This window comes from Lissotriton vulgaris, chromosome 5, assembly GCF_964263255.1.
Source record: "Lissotriton vulgaris chromosome 5, aLisVul1.2, whole genome shotgun sequence".
Taxonomy (NCBI): domain Eukaryota; kingdom Metazoa; phylum Chordata; class Amphibia; order Caudata; family Salamandridae; genus Lissotriton; species Lissotriton vulgaris.
The window spans coordinates 338,391,806-338,417,629 of NC_141693.1; the positions used below are offsets into that span (position 1 = coordinate 338,391,806).

At 46.1% G+C, this 25,824-nt stretch overlaps 1 protein-coding gene across 1 annotated transcript in view; it reads left to right on the plus strand.

Moving 5' to 3' along the window:
- LOC147710842 (E3 ubiquitin-protein ligase UBR4-like) overlaps positions 1–25,824 on the plus strand; it is a 288,585-nt gene that overhangs the window by 21,081 nt on the left and 241,680 nt on the right. Inside the window, exons 5-6 of the mRNA XM_086921578.1 lie at positions 7,961–8,100; positions 9,192–9,294. Coding sequence (XP_086777704.1) covers positions 7,961–8,100; positions 9,192–9,294 — 243 coding nt within the window. The remainder of the gene's footprint in view (positions 1–7,960; positions 8,101–9,191; positions 9,295–25,824) is intronic.

Genomic DNA, 25,824 nt, shown 5'->3' on the forward strand with positions numbered 1-25,824 from the left:
CTTCACAATACAACAAATATACTTATAATATTAACATCCAAAAGCTATACATTGCGTTCATACGCAGCAGAGACACTGTCAACTAATAAACCATTTACTTTAACAAAGATTTTTTTTTTCCGAAACAAACACTAAACTCGAAAAAAATATACAAGTCAACAAATACATACCAAAAGACAAACCTATATTAAAAAAAAAAATGTACCTGTCAGGCGACGCAGCAAACCCGGCACGCCTTCCAAGAACGGCGCGGTTGACAATCAGGGGATTTCCAAAGTTACGCGCTCCAATTAGGACGCTACGTAACAACGTACCAATCTCATTGGCTGTGAAACACGTCAATCAAAAAAAAACATAAACACAAAAAAAAACTAGACCGCTACACTAACCAACTTAAGTAACGTTAGGGAACATTAGCACATCTGCCATTTTCATTTAATACACACGCACACAACACACACACACAAAAGAAAAACACACATTTATAAAAAAAACACACACACATACACAACACACACAACCAAAAAAAACCTTAAACTCCAAAACAGAAAATATACACACACACACAAACACACACACAACAGCCCCCTCACCCTCACAACCCTCTCACCCTCACCCCCTCACACACCCACACCCTCACACACACCCCCTCACCCTCACACCCCCTCACCCCCTAACCCACCATCACCCTCCCTCCCCTCACACCCTCATACCCCTCACAACCCTCTCACCCTCACACACACTCACCCCCTCGCACCTTCTCACCATCAACCCCCCTCACACACTCTTACCCTCATCCCCTCACACACCCTCAGTCACCCTCACACTCACACCCCCTAACTCTCACCCTCACACACCCTCACTCACCGTCAAACACCCTCACACCCCCTCACTCACCCTCACACACCCTCCCTCACCCACCGTCACACACCCTCAGCCTCACACCCCCTCACTCACCCTCACACACACTCACACCCCCTCACCCTCACACCCCTCACCCCCTCACCCCCTCACCCTGACACCCCTCACACCCCTCAAGCCACAGATGGGTGTGCGATGGGAGGACCCTCAGCTTGCAGGGTAATCAGTTTGCTTCCTCCACCCCATTTCACAGATACACAAGGGTACTTTACAATCAAAAGGAACTAATGTATGTGGTTTTCATTGTTAACTTGTAGATCAGAATAAAAAAAAACCCTTCTCAAGGTTGCTATCTATTAACATTTTACATGAAGTGTTCCACTGGATACAAATGTCAGGCGAGATAGCTGAAGTGATGAGGTGGATATTGCTAGCGCCACACATACAGCAAAGGCAGACTGACTGTATTCCCTCAAGACATTTTCTGCTCAAACCAGGATCTTAATGGTGAACATTATGCAAAAAGCATGCATAAAAAAATTAGGACAAATATTCAAAACCCAATAATTCACGATTTTCACAAGACTATGCACATTGGTGAGGTGGCAGAGGTTGAGAACTAAATTAGTCACATGTCCTCTTCCCTGTTGAGCTTTCGACCTTTCTAGACACAGAGGTTGGTCTACTTTAGGGGTTAAAGTCATAATCCTCAATAGAAACGCACTAGATACTAAGTAAAGTAATGGGATTAGGAGCTCTATGAATGCGAGACATATTGCATTGCTGTGCTTCTCTCCCCTGCTGCACTCTCCTGCTCTCTAGAGATGTGGCCTAACAACCAGAGCTGCCATCAAAGTCACATAAATACAAAACATGTTGCATTCCAAATGCTATAGGTGTCACATTCACGAAAGTTAGAACTATTGGCGTTGTAAATGACAAAGCTATCAAGTTAGCTATTTTAAAAACCAACAAAAAAATATAATTGTCATTTACAAGACCAATAGCTCCAACTTTTCTAATGCGAGACCTATTGCATTTCCAATGCTTGTTATTCTTCATATTAATTATCTCTATCTTACTCTGGCATGCGCCACCACAGATATACTTATGATTAAGTTTAAACCGCGTCCCGCAGTGCTTTGTGGTGATGCAGTGCTAATGGCACACGCCCATAGGGCACTGGGTATGCTAGTTCATGCCTTCACTGACTTTATGGGTTCCATTGACCTACAGACCGACTTTGCCAAATCACATATGTCCTTCAGTCCGAGGCACAGATCTCTCCTTAACATGCGAGGTGGCACTCATTGCTTAACCAGCACCAACACCTTTCCATACCTGGGTGTCATTTTTAGGTCTCGCCAAAGCAGCGATTGTGCGGTCTCTTCGAGACATGCTGTATTCAAGTATGGACTTTAAGCTCCTCCCAATTTCCGCCCATCTTTGCAATTCGCTCCTCTTCCTGTCCTTTGAAAATCTTAGCTTTTGATTTGTAAATAAGTTTTGTGGTCCTCCTTAGTAACTCCCTCTCTTCTGTTATCTCCCATAAGGACAGCTCCTCTTACAAGTATCCTTACACTCTAGCTTTCATAAGCAGTTAGGGAGCACTATTTACTTAATTCATGTCTTGCTGGAGCAGGCACAACAGAGTTCATAGCAATGGTGCCGCTTCTTTATTGTAATGCAGTGCACCATGCACGCTTTCACTTTGAGAATGGCTGCCCCAACACAGCACCTGAGTGACGCCTGCTTCGGCAATGGCAGCCACTTCTTTGTATTTTGGTAATAGTTTTATAAGCTGAATATATTTGATGACTGTATAAATTATTATAGTCCTCCGGACTTTTTGGTTCTAGTCACCCTGATCTCATATTTGGTAGTAATTAAAACTGGACATTGAAATTGTGCCTGACGGGACCCATATTCATGTCCTTAACAATACAAGGAAAATTATTGATCAATTTTTGAATAATGATTGTTAAAAACATTGACAAGCCATGTCCGCGATTTCATTCCCATTTGCATGTTTTACTTAATCTTGCATTTCATAAGACTGTTAGTTACTTGCACTGTTGTACTTCTGCATTTTGAGTGTTGCATATTTCTTTTCTATAGTGCATACTTTGAACTGAGGTGCCCTTGTGTACATTTTGAGCCACAATTGAGCACTCTGTAGTAGATGAAGGTAGTGAGAGTTGTTCAGTCCCGATCAGGTTGCATATCCAATCCTTTGCCACTATCCAGAGCGCACAGAGCAGTGGTTAACGTTCCAGTTGCAATTATGATTCAGCAGGGTTTGGTGTGTCAAGGAGATACATTATTCTCAAAATACAAACCACAAAAGCAAGACCTATGGCATTACAAATGCTTGTTTCCATACAGAGGCCATTGTCTCCCAATATAGCACAACACATATCTAATTAAGGTCCGCCGAGTCCTCCTTTTGATCTCGATCTGGCGTAATGTGGAGGCCACCTTGACCAGAGAGATTATACTGGATTGCCTCTCTTTGGATAGACGGTCACTAATTCCATGGATTGCTTATGTAAAGACTGTGTACCTTAATATTGAGATGCAATCTATTTTTATAGATCCGACTTCCTGCATTAATGCAAATAAAAAGATAATGTCTCTTTCCTTCTGCTTATTTTTGGAATCTAAGACGCTTCTCGTTCTAAAGGGGATGCCAAATGGGACCAGTTACTATAGTTAGAATGATTTTGAACATCCTACTAATTCCGTTTTCTGGGCTTACAGCCAGTCGGAACTTTCTCTGCTTTTTCTTTTTAGGTCAGACACCATGAGCTATCTCCTTTGCTTTCCTTTGGGTTTTAGGCACAGTCTTGAAATAAAACCATGTCCTTGCGATGATGTCTCTGTTCAATCCATGCTTCACGTTTTTTTAGGTCTCGCCTGTCGATGCGCATGCGCATCGAGCTTGCGAGTCTATGGTGGCTTATCCACTCTTTATCCAACTTGCAAGGAATCGTGGCGATTCCTTGCAGTGCCCGTGACTTTTAAGCTCAATGCGCATGCGCATTGAGCTTAAAAGCGCGTGCACATCAGTTCCCTCCCTCCCCTTATCTCTCTTCACTCCGTCTTGTTTTTTTACCCGCTCCGCCCCCTCCCCTGCCCGCCGTGTCGCATTTCTCCTCCCCCCTCCCCTTCTCTCTCTTCCCTCCGCATTTCTCCTCCCCCCTCCCCTTATCTGCCTTCCCTCCGTCTGTTCCCTCTTCCCGCTCCGCCCCCTCCCCTGCCCGCCGTGTCACATTTCTCCTCCCCCCTCCCCTTCTCTCTCTTCCCTCCTTTCCCCCACCCTACAGCCATTAACACGGTTTCGTCTTTTTATTAATATGTGGCGATTCTTAGACTTGTTCTTGTTTCATGTGAAGTGCTCTGTTGCCCATGTGGCTTTGTTTGCGGTAGACAGATACGCCTAAAAAATAAATAAATTAACGACTATTCCCGTAGTACGATTTGGACATCATTTACACGGGACAAGCTGTGCGAAATCCCGTTCGCTCTACTCTCATGAGGCTGTCTGAAGAAGGATAATTAAGTGAAATTGGCCCATATGTCGGTGCCCAAACTTGTCCATTCATTATCTCGCATACCACGCCTGCTCTCTCTCTTGCCACAGACCCTCCACAGCCCCCCAGTCCTTCATTAGCAAAACATGCTCAACTGTGACTAATACGCTTTTAAAATATAATTAGCAACACGCATCCATCTCAAACTGGGATTCCTGGACATAATTGCTGCCCAAAGCTAGAGTGATTTGGCTAATTATCTATTTTACGTGTAACTGACTCTCAGCTTTCAAATTAATTGGAAAGGATCAATTACTTGTTAGCTTAGCTTTCTCACCCAATCTAATGAAACATTGGTGCGGACTCCTTCCAGGCACTACTGATTAAGACATGAGACGCTGCATCTGCTCTGTGTTGCTTCTGTTAAGCGGCGCACTGAAAAGTAGACTTGCACGAGGGAATGAATATTTAGGATACAAATGACATTAGCCCACACACCTGTTGCCAGGCACACATAGGAGTAGACCTATGTTTTTACATAAATTAGTGTGGGTATAATTTGGTACGACTTTGGCACATAAAACAAAAAACAAAATAGAATGACGTATTTTCCATTTTCACAAGCTGTACAAAAAAAGGCGCGCATACATGTAGCTATCAGTGAAGCGGGTGCAGTGGCACCGGGGCCCAAAGAAGGCAGGCTTTCCTGCGCTGTATGCAGTTATCTAATGGTCCGCGTGCTCCGACTTATTTTCTTTTGTGATTGCCTGCCTGTGTCCCGGCTCTGTTTTCTCTTCTTCCCGCAGTTGGGATGAGGGAGAGAGTGACGCTGGTGTGTGGTCAGCGAAGCAGCAGGTGTTTTGAGGCTGCCTCAGATGAGCTGCTGCTCGTCATGGTCTAAAATTGAAAATATGTTTCAGTTGGCCTGCTCCAATTGACTCTATATGATTTGCCGCAGAAATCTTCAATAAAGTTCGTTATAAAAAAAGCATGTTTTTCGTGGCACTGAGACTAATAGCGAGGTGACGCCCGGTCCACCACAACGCTGTTAATACCGTCATCATTGCGCACACAGCTTTATCTTTTTAATGCATCTCACACTGTATGGTCCTAATGCTTTAAATAATGATGACTTACGTTGGTGGCGCTAGGCAAGACGCTGCTGCTAAAAGCCGTTCTTTGGCACTTTAGCTTGAATGATTTTAGCGACTCGTAATGTAGCTAAACTGCACCTGTAAAACTTGCTAGCACCAGGACTGCAGATACAGCTCTGACTCCCATGAATGAACTGCAGCTCGAGCGCATCTTCTTATGGCCCCTCGACTAATACTGAGATTAGTTCATGGACCATGAAGCTAAGATCTTTCACAGTATGGGGCAGATCAGAAGACGAGGGTTTGGAAAGTTTCTGTCCCCATTGTGCACAAACTATTTTTTTTTTTACTTTAAAGAGGATTTTATTGAAATCACAAAATGTATTACACATAGATTAAATTCAAAAGTGAGTAAGCAATACAATGCATGTAAATGTGTTGGGACCCTCAACTCCTCACCCTCACTCACCCTCAACACCTCACCCTCACTCACCCTCACTCACCCTCACCACCCTCAACCCCTCACCCTCACTCACCCTCACCCTCACTCACCCTCACCCTCACTCACCCTCACTCACCCTCAACCCCTCACCCTCACTCACCCTCACCCTCACTCACCCTCACTCACCCTCACCCTCACTCACCCTCACTCACCCTCAACCCCTCACCCTCAACCCCTCACTCACCCTCACTCTCACTCACTCTCACTCATCCTCACTCACCCTCACTCACCCTCAACCCCTCACCCTAACTCACCCTCACCATCACTCAACCTCAACACCTCACTCACCCTCACCCCCTCACCCTCAACCCTCACTCACCCTCACCCTCACTCAACCTCAACCCCTCACTCACCCTCACCCTCACTCACCCTAAACCCCTCACCCTCAACCCCTCACTCACCCTCACTCTCACTCATCCTCACTCACCCTCAACACCTCACCCTCACTCACCCTCAACGCCTCACCCTAACTCACCCTCACCCTCACTCACCCTCAACCCCTCACTCACCCTCACTCACCCTCAACACCTCACCCTCAACCTCAACCCCTCACCCTCACTCACCCTCACCCTCACTCACTCACCCTCACTCACCCTCACTCACCCTCACTCACCCTCACTCACCCTCACTCACCCTCACTCACCCTCACTCACCCTCACTCACCCTCACTCACCCTCACTCACCCTCACTCACCCTCACTCACCCTCACTCACCCTCACTCACCCTCACTCACCCTCACTCACCCTCACTCACCCTCACTCACCCTCACTCACTCACCCTCACTCACCCTCACTCACCCTCACTCACCCTCACTCTCACTCACCCTCAACCCCTCACCCTCACTCACCCTCAACCCCTCACCCTCACTCACCCTCAACCCCTCACCCTCACCCTCACTCACCCTCAACCCCTCACCCTCACACTGTGCAATAGGTCTCAGACCATTTCAGTTAAAGCTTTTAGAAATGTTTATGGCTTTTTTTATTTGTAATTCTTTAGCATTGGCTACAGGAAACAAAAATGCTAAACATTTACAAAAAAAACCCATAAACAAGTCTAAAAGCACTAACTCTAATGGTGCGAGACCTATTGCATTTCCAATGCTTTATTTTTTATATGATACACCATATTCTTTTTAATCACCCTTTAACCCCTTCACTGCAGCTGCTATTCCGCCGCAGTGCTAAGGGGGGACGGCGGCCGAGCGGCGGGCACATGCTGGTGACAGAACCGCTCCGTCACCAGCGTCGGTTGCACTGTGCTTATGACGTAGCGGTTCCGTCATGGCCCACCCGCTCAATAGAACGCCCAGCGCAGGCGCGGAATCCGCGCAGGCGCGTCGGGCGGGCCATGACGGAACCACTCCGTCATTAGCACAGCGCCACCGCGGCTAATGACGGAGCGGTTCCGTCATCAGCAGGGGAGGGGTTAAAAAAAGTTTTGTTATGATCTTGATCAGCGCAGACCTGCCTTTTTGTTGCTTTTTGATAATGAAGAAGCTGTTGCTTTTGTTGGGTTGTTTTTAAAGTCTGCTGTTCAAGCTTGTAGATCTAAGTTGAATTAAGTTTTTACGTTGACTCACTGCTATAACGATATGTTTTATTGCATTTTACAGATAACTAATTGAGCACAGCATGATTTGTATTTTGAGTTTGTTTCACAATATGTGATGCCTAACTGGATATTATAAGCTGTTACTTGCGCTTTATATTACTCTTATTTATCGAATATACTGTATATTTTATGCTGATTGTTTTTTATGATGCTTTTATGGTTGCTGTAATGCTGAAGAATAAAGCTTACTGAATCTGATTGTTACTCTTCCCCTTCAGCTTCCATGTAATGCCGTCCAGGGTATTTACCTTTGTTCAGACCCTTAGCTAACTCACTCTCCATGCACCACTATTACTTTATGGGTTGGTATACTTTGTATGAAATTTCTCGTTTTCTATCCCTGTGTCCATCTCTAGTGGAGGATCAAAAGGAGCTGACGTCTCCTGTGAGCTCTGAGCTTAGGCAGAAAGAAGTGCAACTGAACTTCCTAAATCAGTTGACCTCCGTCTTTAATCCCAGAATGGCTGCAACACCTCCTTCTGGCCCTCACACACAGGTAAGAATACCCTTTTTTCGACATTTTCTGTTCTTCATGAGTTAGTGTAGCTGTAGTAGATTTAATGTTGATGACTGCTGCGATGCATTTCCTTTAGGTGTGGTCAAATGGATTGCCTGCTTGAATAGATTGTTCCATATGCATTACTGTGCTTGTGACTTAACCTTCTAGTGTGCCACCACAGAGGCCTTCTTGTTCTTTAGACAAGAAGGCACATAAGTGCTGGAGATGGCATGATAAGCCAAGACCTGAAACTAAAATACCTAATAGCAGTGCAGGAAGAACGCATGTGTCTAAAAACTCATATAATGAGCAGCCAAGACTGATGAGCTGTGTGGGATAGGGCACAGTAAGTTGATGTGTTATGAAATCAAATGGAAATCCAGAAAGCGCCCTGGAAGGGAGGGAGCAGATTAGTGGCTTGAAAGCAAAGGGGAGATTTAGTGAGGTGCGATATAACAAGTTAAAAAAAAAGTTTTTATGGGAGATCTAATACAGGGAAGCAATTTACAAAGATATTAATTAGTGAACGTCTGTACTAAGACCTCCTGAAACCCTGACGAGCTGTGCGTTTTTATAGATCAATTGCCATTAATCACATTGAGTTCTGGGGTGCAACACGTGCCTTTTCATGGTGTGGGTATTAGCATTGTGATGAAGGGGACACCCAAAAAAACTGATGCCCATAACCTAGTATCTTAGTTGGATCGGATACATAGCAATGTAATGCCAGTGTGACCTGTGGTTGTGTATTAATTTATATTGCTTACTGTAATGGTGCTGAATCAGTGGTCTGCTGAGAAATCAGTTTTGAAACATTGCAGCAATAACCTTATAGATTTCAGATCTGTGACAGCAGCAGAACCTCAAAAGTGATCTGTTCTTGCCTGACTGCCATTATGGGCTATATTGGTTTGTGGCCACATTCTCCAGGAGAGGCCATCTTTGTTATACCATGACAGTTTTGTTGTTCATGTTAGGTTATTTATTTTGTTTTGTGAATCTCTGGGTAGCTTTTTATGCTGTGTTTGGGTCCTGAGAGGAATGTGCAGGTGTAGATATGTTCTAAGTATTTGACATCTCTTCCTTAGGTGGACGTTGACAGTGATGATCAAGGATCGGTGGATCAAGCTTCGGCTATAAAGACAAAGAACATTTTCGTCGCTCAGAATGTGGCCAGCCTTCAGGAACTTGGTAAGAGTGTTGAATATAAATAGCTTATTTATACCCCATATAGGGTCCTAGCCTTTAGAGCAACAGGTGCATTGGCACTAGGCAAAGGGCGAGTGTCCCACTGCACACAAATGATGGTGTCTTCTCCTTTCTACCAGAGGTTCAGGGAAGAAGGGGATTTTTTCCTTGGTAGCATTAGGGTCCTTGAGACCCTCACTCTGCTACTTCCCTTTTGAGATGTAGTGAAATCTGTATTGAAGTAGTTTCACAGTCTGCTTGAACTCCCTGCCTGCTTCACTGTTGAGAAATAGGTCAGCCTTTTTAGGTCTCGGACCGACGGCTGGCCTGCCAGCCGGAAGTCGGAGATTTTATGACTTTCAGTAAGGGGGCTTGAACCTGCCTCTCTCCTCCATTGACTGGCTTCCTAAATGGAGGCCAGCCATTGGAGGAGAGAGGCGTCCCTTGAAAAAGCTCCGTCTCTTTCGGATTCGGGGCGTGTTGGTGCTGTTCTTTCCACTTTAAAGCCCTGCCCCTTTTGGGGACGGCCAAACACGCCCCCGAATCCGAAAATGTTCGGAAGCTTGCGGCCACCATTTTTTTCGCAGTGAAGGTGAGCTGTTGCTTTCCGGTCTTCTTCTCCCTTCCTATCCTCTTCCTCTCTCTTCCGGCAGTAAAATGTGTTTCAGGGCAAATCGGGTGATGCTATAAAGCAGTGTACCGTACTGTGGCGAAGTAACATTAATTTTTCTGTAAATCGTGGTTGTTTTAGGGGTTAATGGCGGTGCAGTTACGCTCTTGTTTTAAACAGCGCTCTGCCCTCGAGACCATTTCTTTTCCACAGCAAGGCAGTGCTCATCTGACCCCCACCGATTTCATTACACAGGGCACCTCTTTCAGTGTGTGAGGCTACTCCGGCACTCTACCAAAGTGAGCCTTCCTTTTTCCCCCCAGAGGCTGTGCTCATCAGACCCCCCCCACCGATTTCTTCACACATGGCACCTCTTTCTTTGTGTGAGGCTACTTGTGGACATCACGCCCCCACCTCCAACCGTGTATGAACTTGCCTGAGTCCGCCAAACTATGCGCTGCCTACAACGAAACAATTAAATGTGTGTTCAGTTTTTGATCGTTTATGCTGTACATAAAAGCTTCTGGAATGGAATCTGGAATCACACTGTGCGCTTGCCTGCACGCGTGGAGTTGGGAGCTTTGGTGCAGGCTACTCAATCAGGAAAGCGCGCTCCTACGTTTATTCTACCATTTTTAGTGGCTTGCCTCGTTTAAAAATATCTTGGGGGCTGTGTGTCCCTGATGTATTGTTCTTTTTGCAGTTTAACACACCGCAAACTTGATCTGACGGTATTGGACCGCTTTACATGAGCACCAGTTGCATTACAAGGCCAGGTTTTTTTTAAGGCACAGGGATATTATGAGTTTTGCCAGACTCTGGGCGTGTAAGGGACACAGCTTACTTTATTGGACACATGTAATATTGTCGAACATGTCAACTTTATGAAATCAAGAGCCATCGCGGAGTTTGTAGATATATCTGGTTGCTGCGTGTTGTGTACAGGATATGTGTCTTGCCTCTTACTACAAGCATTTTCGTGGTTTGGAATAGCTCTGTCCACACTTTGTACTCTGGTTGAGTAGTGATGGAGCCGCCTCTGAAAGGGGTTGCGATCATGGGCATCGTATCTGCATGACTAACAATGGTTTAGATTGACATCCCCTGAATACACTCTGGTCAACATGCATTCCTCTCGCTCCTAGTGTACAGCAGATGGAAGATCCTACGGCGAAGAGGCATGGCTTCTGTTTGACCCCCACCCAGGTTGTCAGGTGAGCTGCGGAGGCAGGCGCCACCTGGAACCGCAGCAGCATGCCTGGTGCCTGCTGCATGCAGGGGCGGAGTGGCTCGCCCCTCCCCCTCATATGAAAGTGTGAACCGAACTAGCACATCCTCAGTGCACTTCACAGAAATAATGTTCACTCCACCCTAATACCCGGTCACTCTGTGACTTTAAGGTGCCAGTGACGTCAGGTGACATAAAGTAATGTAATGTAGCAGCACAAAGCAAGTGCCAGCTATCAACAGTGCTTGCCCATGATCAATGGTTTCGGATTTAGATTTTTGCTGCGAAATGCCACTTGTCACATCAGTTTTTTTTTTAAGTGGATGGCTCTCTATTTATTTCAGCTTTTAGGCTACGTTTTCCTGAAAAAAATAAGTTTTCATATACATATGGTTTACACATCTGAAAGACAATCCCGCAAGTCGCCCTGGTCCCAGATTTTAATTTGTCATTCGAAGCATGGCCGTAGCTTGGTTTATTTTTAGTACTTTGGTGGCAGTGCTCACTGCAGGACAACTTTCAGTTCTTATATTTTCTTCTTCTATTGTCCGGGATTTTCACTCGGTGGTACTTTGGCGGCAACGTCACACTCCGCAGGACTTAAATAAATACCTCTGCCATTAAGTGAGTTTAATGAGGTGCAAATCTCATCAAAACTGCTATATTTTGATATAATTTTTTTTACATAAAATAAGCAAGAAGTTAGTTTTTAAAGTGCAATTTACTTTTTTTTAAAAATACAGGGTTCAGGTTGGGAATACCTTGCTAAACAATATCACATGATTTCATAATAGTGTCATTTATATGGCCCTACCCTTGTCAGAACAGTGGCAGTAGGTTATAGGAATTTTGAAAATTGCATGAATCAACACACTGAGGTAAAGAAACCTATTTTATAGCTAATGTACCATGATTATATTTTTATTTGTATGAAGACTTTGTGCTTTTTAGTAAGTGTGTGTGTGGTGCTCGGTGTGTGGGGGGGGGGTTCGGTGTGGATGTGTGTGTGGATGTGTGTGGGTGGCTCTGTGTGTGTGGGTGGCTTTGTGTGTGTAGCTCTGTGGGTGTAAATGCAATAGGTCATGCATTTGCGAGCGATTAACCTATTGGCATTGTAAATGACAATGCCATTTATTTAACGATTAAGCTATTGGCAATGTAAATGACAATGCTATTTATTTACGATAAAAAAAAATGTCATGAGCAATGCCAATAGCTCTACCTTTAATAATGCCGAGACCATTGCATTGTAAATGCTTGTTGCTATCTGTAACTCATTGGACTTTATTGCAGAATATATTAATCACAAGGGTATGTAAACCACCCTAACACTCTGCTTTGAAGAGCCAATCTGATGTCTCCATATTTCGTAGTTTTCCCAAAAATGTCTTTAGGGACCGATTTACATCATATAGAGTTAAAGGGCAATCCAATGGAACCAGATAACTTACCTTATGCCTTGCTTTTGACTACCACTCGCACTGCTTTCTCAGTAATGTCAGCCTCCAGTATCTCAGCCTCATCATCTGCTGGAATTGAACTTTGTCTCGCAGCTCGAATAAACTCCTGTATTGGGTGCATTGAGCATTCTTTCAATAAGGCATTTAATGATTCCTATTACCCAGCAAACACACTGTTAATGTCTTCCTGAGACTGCACTAGGCTATCTGTGGTATCTTTGGTTCTTGAATAGGGGCCCTTATTCTTACAGAGTTCTCTAGTAGACTGCCTCTGTCCATAGCATCATGTGCTCTGGCTAGGTTTGCCCTGTAATCAAAGCTGTTCAGCCTTTCCACAAAAGTAAGCAGCTTCTCCCTTTATGTCAGTATTGATCGTTGAAGTTCAGGGCTATTAGTCCCTATGCCTTCAATCTATTTAAGCTCTGTCTCCTGCTTGTTTGTCAAACATTAACGTTGGCGTGATTCCCACAGCCACTGAAATACAATTTACATTCACATACACTTTAAAAGTGTCGCATTCGATTCATAATGACGTTGCTGTGCTCTAATTCTCAGCTTTGGCTGTACAGTGTAGCCCGATAAAGGCAAGGGTGGGGGTCTATCTAAATTTACATTGGTGACACAATTAAAATCTCCCTGACAATCAACTGGTATGGTCTAACATTGGTAATCTAGAGATACAGTGCCTAGAAATGTGTTGATTTTTGTTTGAAACTTATATGTTGATAGAGGAAAATTTCCTCCCACCCATCCAGTCTTCCTCACACAATTAAATACCTCCCATCTGTGTCCTTAACTTTCACTGTTGATTGAAAAGAGACTCCTGATTGAACCCAAATCAACACACCCCTGGCCTATGTGAAATAGTGAATATAGGATTTGTGACCTCGCCAATGCCATCCCCTTCTAATTTTCTCAGGTGAGTTTCTTGGAGAAATGATATCTGTGCGCCCCAACTTTTGATATAGGTCTGCTCATTGTTTTTTGCCATCGAATTTAGGCTCTTTACATTGTAGGCAAGTATTTCCAATTTCATATGGTCAGGTGCGAGCTGACCATATACGTTTTTGAAGAGCAACCTCAGCCCCCAACCGTGTGCCGCAAGGCAAGAATCCAGACTCCAGGACTCATAATTTAGTGGTTCAGGACTCACTTTGTAACCTCTGTGCTTAACAGAATGCTTGATCCCCTTCTTTGTGTTTTGATCCATCCTTTGATATATGGGTATCCTTAGCTTGTTATGCTGTTTGCTTATGGATCTCTGAAACAATTTAATGACTAGTTGCTTCCCTATAATCACTGTTGAGTCTTGAATATTTTCGCTGAGTCAATAAACATCCCAGCTCCCTACCACTGTTCTAAAGGCATTGTTGAAGATATTATTGGTGCAAGATCCTTTCACTGTATTACCTTCAAAAGTGACTGAACTTGCATTGCACAAGGGGATTTCTGTCGACTTTTGAAACTTGTAAAAGTGCGTTGTCAGTTTGGCATTCTAGGAGTATGTTTATATATAAAGGCTTCTACACTTTTCTTGTAGATTCCATTTAAAAACTTGGAAAAATAGTGATGTTTTTAACACCTTGGCTGCTGTGACTTTTCCCCTCCTGTGCTGACATTCTATGAATACCATTGTTCATGACGAGCTCAGCTCGTCATAAGCACAGCTCCACTATGCCTCATGACGAGCTGAGCTCGTCATGAGCATCGAAGGGGTTAAAGTTAAATGCTCTGACGAGTTGAGAAATTGCTTAAAAAAAAAAAGCCAGTAAAGATTGGGCTGGTACAAGATCTGACATGAGGCTAGTACTAGAAGAATTGGCAAGTGCTGGAGAGACAAAATTGGCTACCAATGGGGCTGCCAGGGAGGACAAAATATTATTGGAAGATAAGAGTCCGCCTATTTCTAGAGTTCATTCATGTCACATCGAGATGTAGACAGACCTCCAAATAGTAAAAAAAGGAATTATTTGCTTTTGGTGTGGAAGCATCCCTATAGTTTCCAACTAGACTCTGAGTAAATAAGGAAAAGACCTATGTTTTCTAATCCCAAAACTCTTGAGGAATATTTGCCTTGTGGAAGATGAGTGCTGATATACTGCAGTGTGGCTGAGATGCTAATTCTAACAACTTTGAATGTGCTTCATATGTGGAACGGTGTTGGGCATGGTCTGAAAATTTCTTTATATGCTGGATGCGATTGTGCTGGCACTTACGATTCTGGAACTAGCATTGGTAATGTTGGTCTGTGTATGAGCATAGTTTTACCTGCATGTTAGGATGAGCCACCCATGCCCCCTCTTAAGAATCTCCCTGACCCCAACCCAGCACCCGTAACCCATTCAGATTTACCTTTCCATCTCAAGACCGACGACCTGTCCTGTGGACCCGGTGTCTATGAAGAAAAGAAAAAAATGTCAAGGCATACAACGGAGAGGTGTGGACAAATAAGGAAGGCGGATCCAGGAACATAGAAGACCAATCAGCAACGAGTACGGACCTGAAGGGACGGACGCTCTTACCTGGGGCAGAAGGCGGAGAAAGGCAGAATCCAGAAGACTCCAGAAAGGAAGGAGGAGTCTGGACTCAAGGGTTTAAAGGCGGGGGGAGGACGAAGACACCAGGCTAGAGGAAGCAGACGGATGTCCAGGTTCAGCAACCGAAAACTGGAGAACAGCACAAGAGGACGATAAGGCTCCAGAAGGGTGGAGCAAAGAGTGGTGGTCGCCCTCGGAAATCTGAAGTTCCTGCCGCAACTCAGGCGGCTTTACCCGTTATGTGAAAAGGGGGGGGCGGGAGGGGACCGCTGCCTTGGGGTTATACGGGGTGGAGAAGGGAAAGAAGCTTGGAGAGACTCCTGACGAGTGGTGTGTAGGGATCAAAAAGAGTCCCTGATTCAATACCAATGTTTATGATTGAACTCAAAAGAAACAGGCAGACTTAGTGGAATAAAAGCAAAAGACAAACATATATACAAAGAGTATAAGAAGAAAAGGATTAAGGCAGTAGCTTAAGGGAAGTCCTGGAAAGGATTCAAGAAGACTGAAAGAAAAGCCTGTAGGAAAGGGGCTCTATATATAATGGACCAATATAAGGTACAGTGTGTATCGAGTCCCCATAGGTTTGGCAGAGGCTAAAGTTAGATATAACCTTACTCTCTAAAGTGGTAGCTTGGTCGAGCATTAAGGCAGTATCAGAAGACAGTGTAAAGCATTTGTTGTACACACTCAGTCAGCAAATGGTCTCACACACTCAAGAACTGAACTCTAGGCCAATTGTTTTGTATCAAAAGATATAGTTGTTTTATTTTAGAACCAACAAGGTATCCCAATATACTTTCTCAGAATGAGTTACTTTAGTTAAATACTTTTCAAAAAGGCAGTAGACTTTTTGAATGCAATACTTAGTTTGTTGCAATGAGCAACTCAGTTTCAAACACAATGCAACATTGAGCTCAATTGGAATGCCCAGTTAAATGCTATTAATTACTTTGTACATTACTTTTCTATCCACAAGACTGGATCCTAGATTCAGCCCTGGGACATGTCCTGTAAACAGTTAAGTAAACGCGTTTTGGTTACAGTAGTGATTTTTAAGGAATATTATAGTATTTTAAAAGTTGACAAACTTTTTCAGTTGAAATTACCAATGTTATCCTATGGAAGGAAATTCAATTTGCAGGTAAAGTATGTTCACGTTACTTTTGTAATCCAGTACTGGACTCCTAGGTTCAGCACTGGGACATCTATCTAAGTCAGGTAAGTAATTACGTTTTAAAAGTTGGTACGATTTTTAAAGAATATTTGTAGTTTGCAAAAATCGACAGAAGAAATTTCACAGAAATGGTTTCCTATGGAAGAAAATTCAGGTTACTGGTAAGTACAGTAAAAATTAATTTTCAGGGTTTGTGCTGGGCTAAAAGATGCAGCACTGAGATCTCTCCTGATAACAGGTGACTAAATCGGAATTCGTTGTTCGACTTAAGAGAATTTCCAAGTGAAACCAGTCAATGTTAGCCTATGGAAAAAAGTGAGCTATCAGCTATTAGGTAAGTACTCGACTGGCAGAGTTAAGGTTCTGGGCATAGGCTCAGGGGTCTCCCATGGTCGGGTAGGTGCAGTTGGTACACCCTCAGCGGCACAGGGGCAGAGTTAGTTAGGCCGAATGTTATCCAATGAGAGGCAGGGGGCCTTCGGTTTGTGGCTGCTGGCTAGCATGCCACGTGGCTGTGGGAGATGAGCTCCTGGTCACTTGCTCAGGGCAAATGGGGAAGTAGGATAGGACAAAGGTTGCACTGCCAGGGGCACTCGGTCGGCTGGGTGCAGGGTGCTTTTGAGCCTTCGGGCCCTCCAATGTTATTCAATGGAGATCTTGAAAAGGGAACAAAGGCTGCAGGCTCGTGGACGGAGGAACTTCTGGAGTGACCAACACTTTGAGGGGTAAGTTGGGTTCTTGGAGGGTAGGTAGGCAGGCACCCCGGAGTTGGGCACAAGGGGCGCCGGGGTGTCTTTTGGCGTCGGGAAATCTTACCCTCTGCTGGTCTCGGTTGGGGTCCCTGGTTCTGAGGCTACTGGCGTCATCGGGTAGTCGAGGAGGGTCCTTGGGCACTGGATTCCAGGTCAGAATCGCCAGAGGGACGTCCTCAGGGTCTTTGTCCATTTGGGCACAGGCCGGGCTCGGAGGGTGCGGAGTGGGCTGGATTTGCGGTTCCTGGCTGGCACCAGACAGTGCTTAATTTGTAAAAGAAAAGGTGCCAGTGCTCAAAACTCAGCTCAGATGCTCGAGACTAGTGCAAATAAATGTCGGCGCGCCACATTCCCCATATTGGAAATTTGCTGATACTTAATATGAAATTACTGTTTGGGGCGATCCAGACACAGAATAAGTGACTATGCTCTATGTAGGCACAAAGGTGCCTACTTCTTCAAAAAGATGTTGAGTGCATGTGCAATATACAATGTGCAATCCAAACTTCTGTGCTGCCTGCCCCTATGTAAAATGTTTACGGCTGTCACTGTGGTGTCACGTAAACAAAGCTCCTGTTTACTCTGACCGCTTATCTGTGAGAGGAGTCTGGGAGAACCTCTTCCTGGCCCTAAACACTGACTCTACAGTACTATGACGTAGTAGGAGCCTCTTCACATATGGACCAATAGTCCCCTTCCTTGCTGCACAGAACTTCAGATATCCAGTTAATGAGACTGGCTTTCATCTAGTGTTGCTTTTCCAGCCTATTACACTGAGCATGCAGAGGTTTGCAGGCATATGCCAATTAACCCCTTCGATGCGGCCGCGATTCCCCTGGTGTGCTGTAAACAGCACGAACAGGGGCGGGCCGTGACGAACCCCAGCCGTCATCAGCACACGAGCACCGTAGTGCATGACGGCTTGGGTTCGTCATGAGCATGGAAGGGGTTAAAGGAATATAAGAATTGCGATTCTCCTATTAACATGACCAGAGAATCTGGATTTCATTAAAGACACGGAGGCTGACATTATGCATTATCCTTTAATAGCAACTCACACAGCCGCACTACATCACAAAGGATAAAGTTCTAGAGTCATAACAAAGGATGTATCTAGGAGATGATCTGCCTCTTTTAAAAGAATCGCAACTCAATGCATACTTAGTGCTGTTTGCTGACAAATAAGAAATGACTAGCTGGCACCCTCACAACATGCAGCTAGGCGTCAGTTAGGAACGAACACTTTTACAGCCCTCTGGTCTATTTATTTGAAAAATGTATATTAATTTCATGTGATCACTCAACTTCATTACCTGCCCGCCTTTTAAATAGAGGAGAAATGAGGACTGGGTAAAAAACATAAACGCACAAAGACACCCAACTTTTGTCTCTAGGTTTATAAATGTACACTGTGACTGAAGTTGCTAGTCAAACATGGATCTGGGAAATTAAACAGAACGGCTCAGAACCCAAACACCTTACTTTCTCGTTAGCCCCCAAAACAGGACTCTTTGTACGTTATCAGTTCTGTATATAGTTACGAAATACCTCTAGGTCGCTGGATTGTAACTCACCAGTCTTGGGCTTTATGAAAAATTGCTCGTTTTAGGGTGTGTCAGCCCAGTTGATTTAATCCATCTGAACCTGGAGTACAACATATCTAATCCAGGTTCAGTAGCCCTGTTGGTGCTATTATAAAATCAGGACTACAAGTTCCAGAATGCAGTGGGAAAGTAAATAGCATTGACTGGATGAGTTACCCACACCTGGGCTTGTGACACGTGCGAGCTCTGCATCTGTCAGCTGGGAAACCCACCCATATCCCTTTAAGTTAATACCCTGGGTTATCGAAAACGCACAAGCTGGTCTGGCTGTATGTAACCTGAAACTCGTGTTTTTTAACCCCTTCGCTGCGGCGGCTATTCCGCCGCAGCGCTAAGGGGGTGGGGCGGCCGCGCGGCGGTTCCGTGCTTGTGACGGAACCGCTCCGTCGCGGCTGAGCTGTGCTTGTGACGGAACGGTTCCGTCACGGCCCCGCCCGCTCTTCAGAACGCTCAGCGCAGGCGCGGAATTCTCGCCGCGCAGGCGCGGCGAGCGGGCCGTGACGGAACCGTTCCGTCACCAGCACAGCCCACCCGGGGCTCGTGACGGAACGGTTCCGTCACGAGCGTGGAAGAGGTTAAGCACTGTGAAAGCAAGTGTACAATGCAGCTGCCCCTGTGTCAGACCATTTCCGGATGGCATCTCCTTACCAAACCTAAAAACGGCAACACGCTGTCTACACTTTACAGAATTAATGATGTAATGTATTATCTGCTATTTTCACATACCTAATAATGCAGATGTCCCGCTCTCCCATTAGACAGTCAATCCATTCAATCACGACGTGCGGGCTGGGGCTGTAGCCTGGCTCCAATCCACAAAGACACACTGTCTGCAGCACCAAAGTAGTGGGCATTTGGCAGCACATATAGGAGTGCAATCCTGCTGCTCGAGGCAACAGTATTGACAGAGCAATGCAGACCATGCCGAGTTGCGAACAAAACGATCTGCACCCGTTACTTCTCCCACGTGCACCAACTGCCAAATAAACTGTGGGCCCCTCCTCCAGCCCCTGCTCTTTGAAGTAAAAGCATTCCAGGCCAGCATTGGGTGGGGGACGGATTCACATGTTTACACCAAATCCCAGCCTCTCTTGTCTCTTGTGCTGTGCCCCAGGCCATAGGACTTAACAAACCTCAGGAAAGTGAAACGAAATTCAGTGCCCACCATCCTGATGAGACAACGTGACTGCCTTGTGTCTCCGGTGCGAGTAAGTCATACCTGCCAAGGTTTCAGATTGCCATGTGTGACATTTTCATAATTTTAGAGCAATTATGAGTTGCATTTCAACTCCTATGAGTGTCGCTTAATCTCAAGTAAAATCAAGCAATGAAAAACCCATAAATATCAAAAGCTGTATTATTCTCAAAAGACTTTTAGCTAACACTGCTAACAAGCACTGGCGTTGCCAATAGGTCTCGCATTAGGAAAGTGTGAGCTATTGGTATTGTAAATGACAATTATTTTTTTAATATGTGTTGGCATTGAAAATATATAAATTAATAGCATTGTTATTTACAAAGCCAATAGCTTGCACTTTCCTAATGCGAGTCCTATTGGCTATGGGAATGCTTGTTGTTAGCCAGCAAGGACAGTGCTGTTGTGGTGCTGAGTGATGCTGTTATGGTGCGGAGTGATGTGGTGGTGTCCCAGAGTGATGTGGTGGTGTCCCAGAGTGATGTGGTGGTGTCCCAGAGTGATGTGGTGGTGTCCCAGAGTGATGTGGTGGTGTCCCAGAGTGATGTGGTGGTGTCCCAGAGTGATGTGGTGGTGTCCCAGAGTGATGTGGTGGTGTCCGTGAGTGATGTGGTGGTGTCCGTGAGTGATGTGGTGGTGTCCGTGAGTGATGTGGTGGTGTCCGTGAGTGATGTGGTGGTGTCCGTGAGTGATGTGGTGGTGTCCGTGAGTGATGTGGTGGTGTCCGTGAGTGATGTGGTGGTGTCCGTGAGTGATGTGGTGGTGTCCGTGAGTGGTGTGGTGGTGTCCCAGAGTGGTGTGGTGGTGTCCCAGTGGTGTGGTGGTGTCCCAGAGTGGTGTGGTGGTGTCCCAGAGTGGTGTGGTGGTGTCCCAGAGTGGTGTGGTGGTGTCCCAGAGTGGTGTGGTGGTGTCCCAGAGTGGTGTGGTGGTGTCCCTGAGTTGTGTGGTGGTGTCCCTGAGTGGTGTGGCGGTGTCCCTGAGTGATGTGGCGGTGTCCCTGATTGATTTTGTGGTGTACATCAGTGATGTGGTGGAGTCCCAGAGTGATGTGGTGGTGTCCCAGAGTGATGTGGTGGTGTCCCTGGGTGATGTGGCGGTGTCCCTGATTGATTTTGTGGTGTACATCAGTGATGTGGTGGTGTCCCTGAGTGATGTGGTGGTGTCCCTGATTGATTTTGTGGTGTACATCAGTGATGTGGTGGTGTCCCTGAGTGCTGTGTTGGTGTCCCTAAGGGCTGTGGTGGTGTCCCTGAGTGCCGTGGAGGCCTCTTCCCTGGAATCCGAAACAGCTTGTCATAACACTTCTTAACACGTAAACATCGCCTTATAAATGACCATGCCCCGGTCCTAAATAAGGCACAAACACGAGCTCAGAAATGCCTTGCTTGCACTGGCCATTTTCGAGCTGCATTTCCTCCTCCAAACTAGAACATTCTTCCAATAACATAAACTTCTTGGTGGGGGCGGAGGGGGGCACTTCTCCGCAAAGCGTTTCTTCCTTCACACGAACACCCACTGCCCCTACAGAGACATATTCGGGCGTGTTGGTGGCCACGCTTGAGCGGACTCGAAAAACAACCCTCAAGTGAAAACACACGAGCTGTACATTTATAATTATGGCTCCTCGGGACTTCTGTGTAGGTGTGTGTCCGTGTCTTTCTGTTTCATTGGTGCAAACTGCGTCCGTGTCTTTCTGTTTCATTGGTGCAAACTGCGTTTAAAGCAAACACCACATTTGCAAGGAAAGTGTGGAGTTGATTCTGCTTACACTAGCCCTTTCTGTGTCGCACATTTGCACCCGTGAAAGTGCCGCGAGGACACACTTCCTACCCTTTTGTCTGCCCGTCTTTGTGGACGGGCCCTGGAGCATGTCAAATTCCCATGCAGAGCAAATTTAACCCGAGAAAAAAAAACAGCCGAACAAATAAGTATGTCTGACCGCAAGCAAGCGATCGCTTGATACTCGGCTACACTTTCTCTCGGTTCTTGATGAGTCATTTAAATATATAAATAATAATGAATACAATTCTGAAGTTTCCACAGAACTCTTGAAATGTGAGTGTGCTCGCGGAGAAGTTTACATACAGAAAGAGAGTTTGGGAGTGCAAACACAGCCTGGTGACCGTGAGAAGTGTGAAGTAGGGGGCGGGGAGAGTGGATGCCTGAAGTGAAGCTGCTGCCACCACGCTGGGGTAGCAACAGATGGCTGGCTTTGATGTGGTGATGCAATGGGTAAGCCTGTGGGGAAATGCGTGTGCTTGGCTGGGCTGCCTCTGATGATCTAATGCGAGTCAAGGAAGGCAGGCGCTGGAGAGGGAGGGGGTGGGAGAAGCTGTGTGCGGGAGGCTGGGCTGGCTGGGCTCGTTCACGAGAGGCTTGTGGTCACGTGATTCTCCTGTTTTTCACATGCACTCCCCATTTCCCATTCCTGCGGAATGGTATGAAGATGTGCACATAAATTCCGCGAAATTGTTTGAGAAATAAAAACATTTCTCCAGATTAGCGCCTGCTTCAAGGAGGCGTTACTTTGCATGACTCTTTGCTGGCGCAAGGTATTCGAAAACCTGTCATTTGATTTGAGTGCTGCGCTACCCCTCTGCTGAGTTAACAGAAGTAACTTAATTGTTTGAAAGAGCGCACAGCTCCGTCCTGCGCCTGCGCAGACTCGGTCTGTGCGCCCATCACACCATGGCGCCTGTTAAACCCACACCAGCGAGGGAATGAAAACAACAGCTGTGCGCCGAATGTTCCTCTGCATTCATCTGAGATAGAGGAGCGCTGCTGAGAAACGTGCCTGGAGAGGGGCTCCGTTTCACTGCAAGCGCAAGAGGAACAGAGCGTGTTTGCGGTAGAAATAGACCTCTGATGACCTCAGCGCTCCAGCTGCGCCCTCCGAAAGAGGACATCTGATTTTAATATTGGGATCAAAAACTGCATCTACGGCTACGCGCAGGCGGGGCTGAACCTTCCAGACCACCTTGAGATGCTAGAAACCTGTAAAAAGCAACAACAATAAATACATTCTGCAACCAGGTCTCTTGGGATACAGGTTTCAGACACCCCACTGGATTACGTCTTTAGTTTGGTGATGTCACATCAAAGTCTGGCTTTGTTAGGTTAAAAACAAGAAGGTTTCCTGCATGCTTGGCGCACAAGTGCGGTTTACATGGAGTACAATAAGTGATATGCACAGAGACTAGCACGTGGTGTCTGCCTGGCAGTGCTTAATTCGAGACGGTGGTTTCTCGATATTCGTGATCAAGCCTGTTGTGATTTCCCTAGATACAGTGGGCACACACAACCTCAGTTCCACACCAAGACAACCAGTGTCAGTAAGTGGAAGATTAATGTCCTTCTGCCACATCTGCCTCCACTCTCATAGGATAACAAGGATAACAAGTATGTGGATCAAAAGAAAAGTGCGATTTAGTGCATGGGGGAGGGGGCATATTTACAAGACCGGGAGAGAAAATAAAGAGAAACAAGGATGAGGCAGATACCAGACGGCAAGGCTGTGATTGCGTGCAGAGAGAGAGAGGGGAGGTGCTGGTGTGGGAGGGGGGGAGGAGTGCTGTAGGGCAAGGCTGTGATTGCGTGGAGAGAGAGGGGAGGTGCTGGTGTGGGAGAGGGGAGGTGCTGGTGTGGGAGGAGTGCTGCTAGGGAAAGGCTGTGATTGCGTGGAGAGAGAGGGGAGGTGCTGGTGTGGGAGGGGGGAGGAGTGCTGCTAGGGCAAGGCTGTGATTGCGTGGAGAGAGAGGGGAGGTGCTGGTGTGGGAGGGGGGAGGTGCTGGTGTGGGAGGAGTGCTGCTAGGACAAGGCTGTGTTTGCGGGGAGAGAGAGGGGAGGTGCTGGTGTGGGAGGGGGGAGTTGCTGGTGTGGGAGGAGTGCTGCTAGGGGAGGAGAAGCCCTGGACGTGAATGCTCGTTCATGTTTGATCACGTGATTCACGTGAACTGCATGAAAACCGCGGCTGAAAGCCCTCTGGTTTGAAGAGAAAATAGCCGACTTGAATTCTCCCCATTTCCCATTCCTGCGGAATGGTAAAGGCGAGACCTAAAAATCATTAACTGTTGAATCGCCTCCTAGCGCCCGGAGTCCACCACGCTGCTCGCTACCTGCAAGTTCAGTGGCACCATAATCAGTGGCTCTAAGTCATGACTCGTGGTCACGGCCTAAAACGAGTTAGTGTGCACAAAACTACTGAGGCAGACTGCGTGACTGGACAGTTTTCAGTAACACGGCCCCAGGCAGCTCCAGATCATGACCGGGCTTTTAAAAGCATAGTGAACTTAAGTAGTACAGTTAGGAAAATTAAGCACAGCAACTTACTTCTAAGAGGCAACAGGCAGTCACCGTTCCCGCTTGCGGACTTTCGTTGCAGCCAATGCCACATCACATTCTGGCTCACACACTGACTGGTGACAGCGCGCTGAACTCAGAGCAGCCACTCCTGCAGCCACCTCGGTCTGTGCTTCATACCTCGTGACCCTCAACCTGTGCCGAGTGGGTCGCGCCAATGACCATCCTTAGCATAATCAATTAATAAAAACCGCCGCTGTGCGAGTGGCTCTTCCATGTTGCCAGCAGGAGGTACTTTCACGAGGAGTCTGCCCTGGAAAGTTCAGACTAATTATCACTCTTCAGTATCGCCGAGTTCACACATGGGCAGCTGCATTGTACACTTGCTTTCACAGTGCTTAAAAAGCAAGAGTTTCAGGTTACATACAGCCTAAACCAGCTCACGGGTTTTTCTTTTGTTCACTGTTCTTAGGCCAATCTTCTAACAGCAGTGAGCAGTTGCCCCATGTAGACCCAGCCCTGAGAAATAAGTGCTGGTGCTTAGCACTGCAAAGCACCCGCACAAATTAAGCACTGGCACCAGGGGTATTGCTGTTTGAGCAGAACCACTGCTCATGGGAGTCCCAGTCTCTAAGACGGTCAAGGCAGGCAGGTCCCCTGGGTTCTCGAGGTTGCTGTCCGCAGGAGACGCCGGGATTTAGCAGGAGTAGGTTCAAGGCTGGGGCCTAGTCAGTTGGAGTCGTCCTCTTGTTAGCAGCTGCACGGCAGGTCGTCTTCTTCCTGGTCTTATTTCTGGTTTCGAAATCGGGATCTGAGGAAGGTAGGTTCAGGGTGCCCCTAAATACTAAATTTAGAGGCGTTACAGGCAGTGGCGGCTGGTGGAATTTGAAACTAGTGGGGTGTAAGAGCAATTAATGAGCTTTGGGACACATGTGAGCAAGCTGGAATTTGTTTTAGGAAAGTTTCTCCCCCAGAGAATCTTTATTGAAAATGGTTGTAAAAAGGTGCATTTTCCAGCTCAATGTCTATAATAAATTACGAAAATGCATATTTCTTGCAGGCCTTTTTTTTGGGGGGGGGGGGCTTTAAAATAACATCATGAAAAGTGTCCTTGGTTTAGCATGACGCACATTTCATGAGGCTATTTGGTAGCTGTGTCCCATTTCTTTTACTACTACAAAGACATGCCCTTGAACTGTGCGCTTAGCTTTTAGGGGCTGTGAAGAAATGTTGCCTGTGTGATTAAAAAATGCAAGACGTAGTAGTATTCTGCACTTTGAAATTAATAGCATACAGAAATCTGTGTTAACTTGTGTCAGGGCTTGCTTGTCTCTTTGTATACTTTAATGCTACCAAGAAAGTCCTCAACATTCCAAGTACCTCCCGGCTAATTGTCCTCCTGCCTTGTGCCCCTTTTAATTTAGTTCACCACTATGCTAGCATGGAGGGGCCAGATATCCCTTAAAGCAGGTTCTATTTTCACGGAGAGCTTACCTACAATGAGATGATTCCCTGTCTGTCAGAGCCCAGCACTCGGTGACCCCTGAGCATATGGTCATGCCTCTGAGACTCCAACTTCACAGAACTGGTGTCACAGGCTCCTAGATATTGTTACATGACATTGACAAGTGTCATAGAGTCCTGGCTGGTGGCGCATGGCCAGTGTCAGAT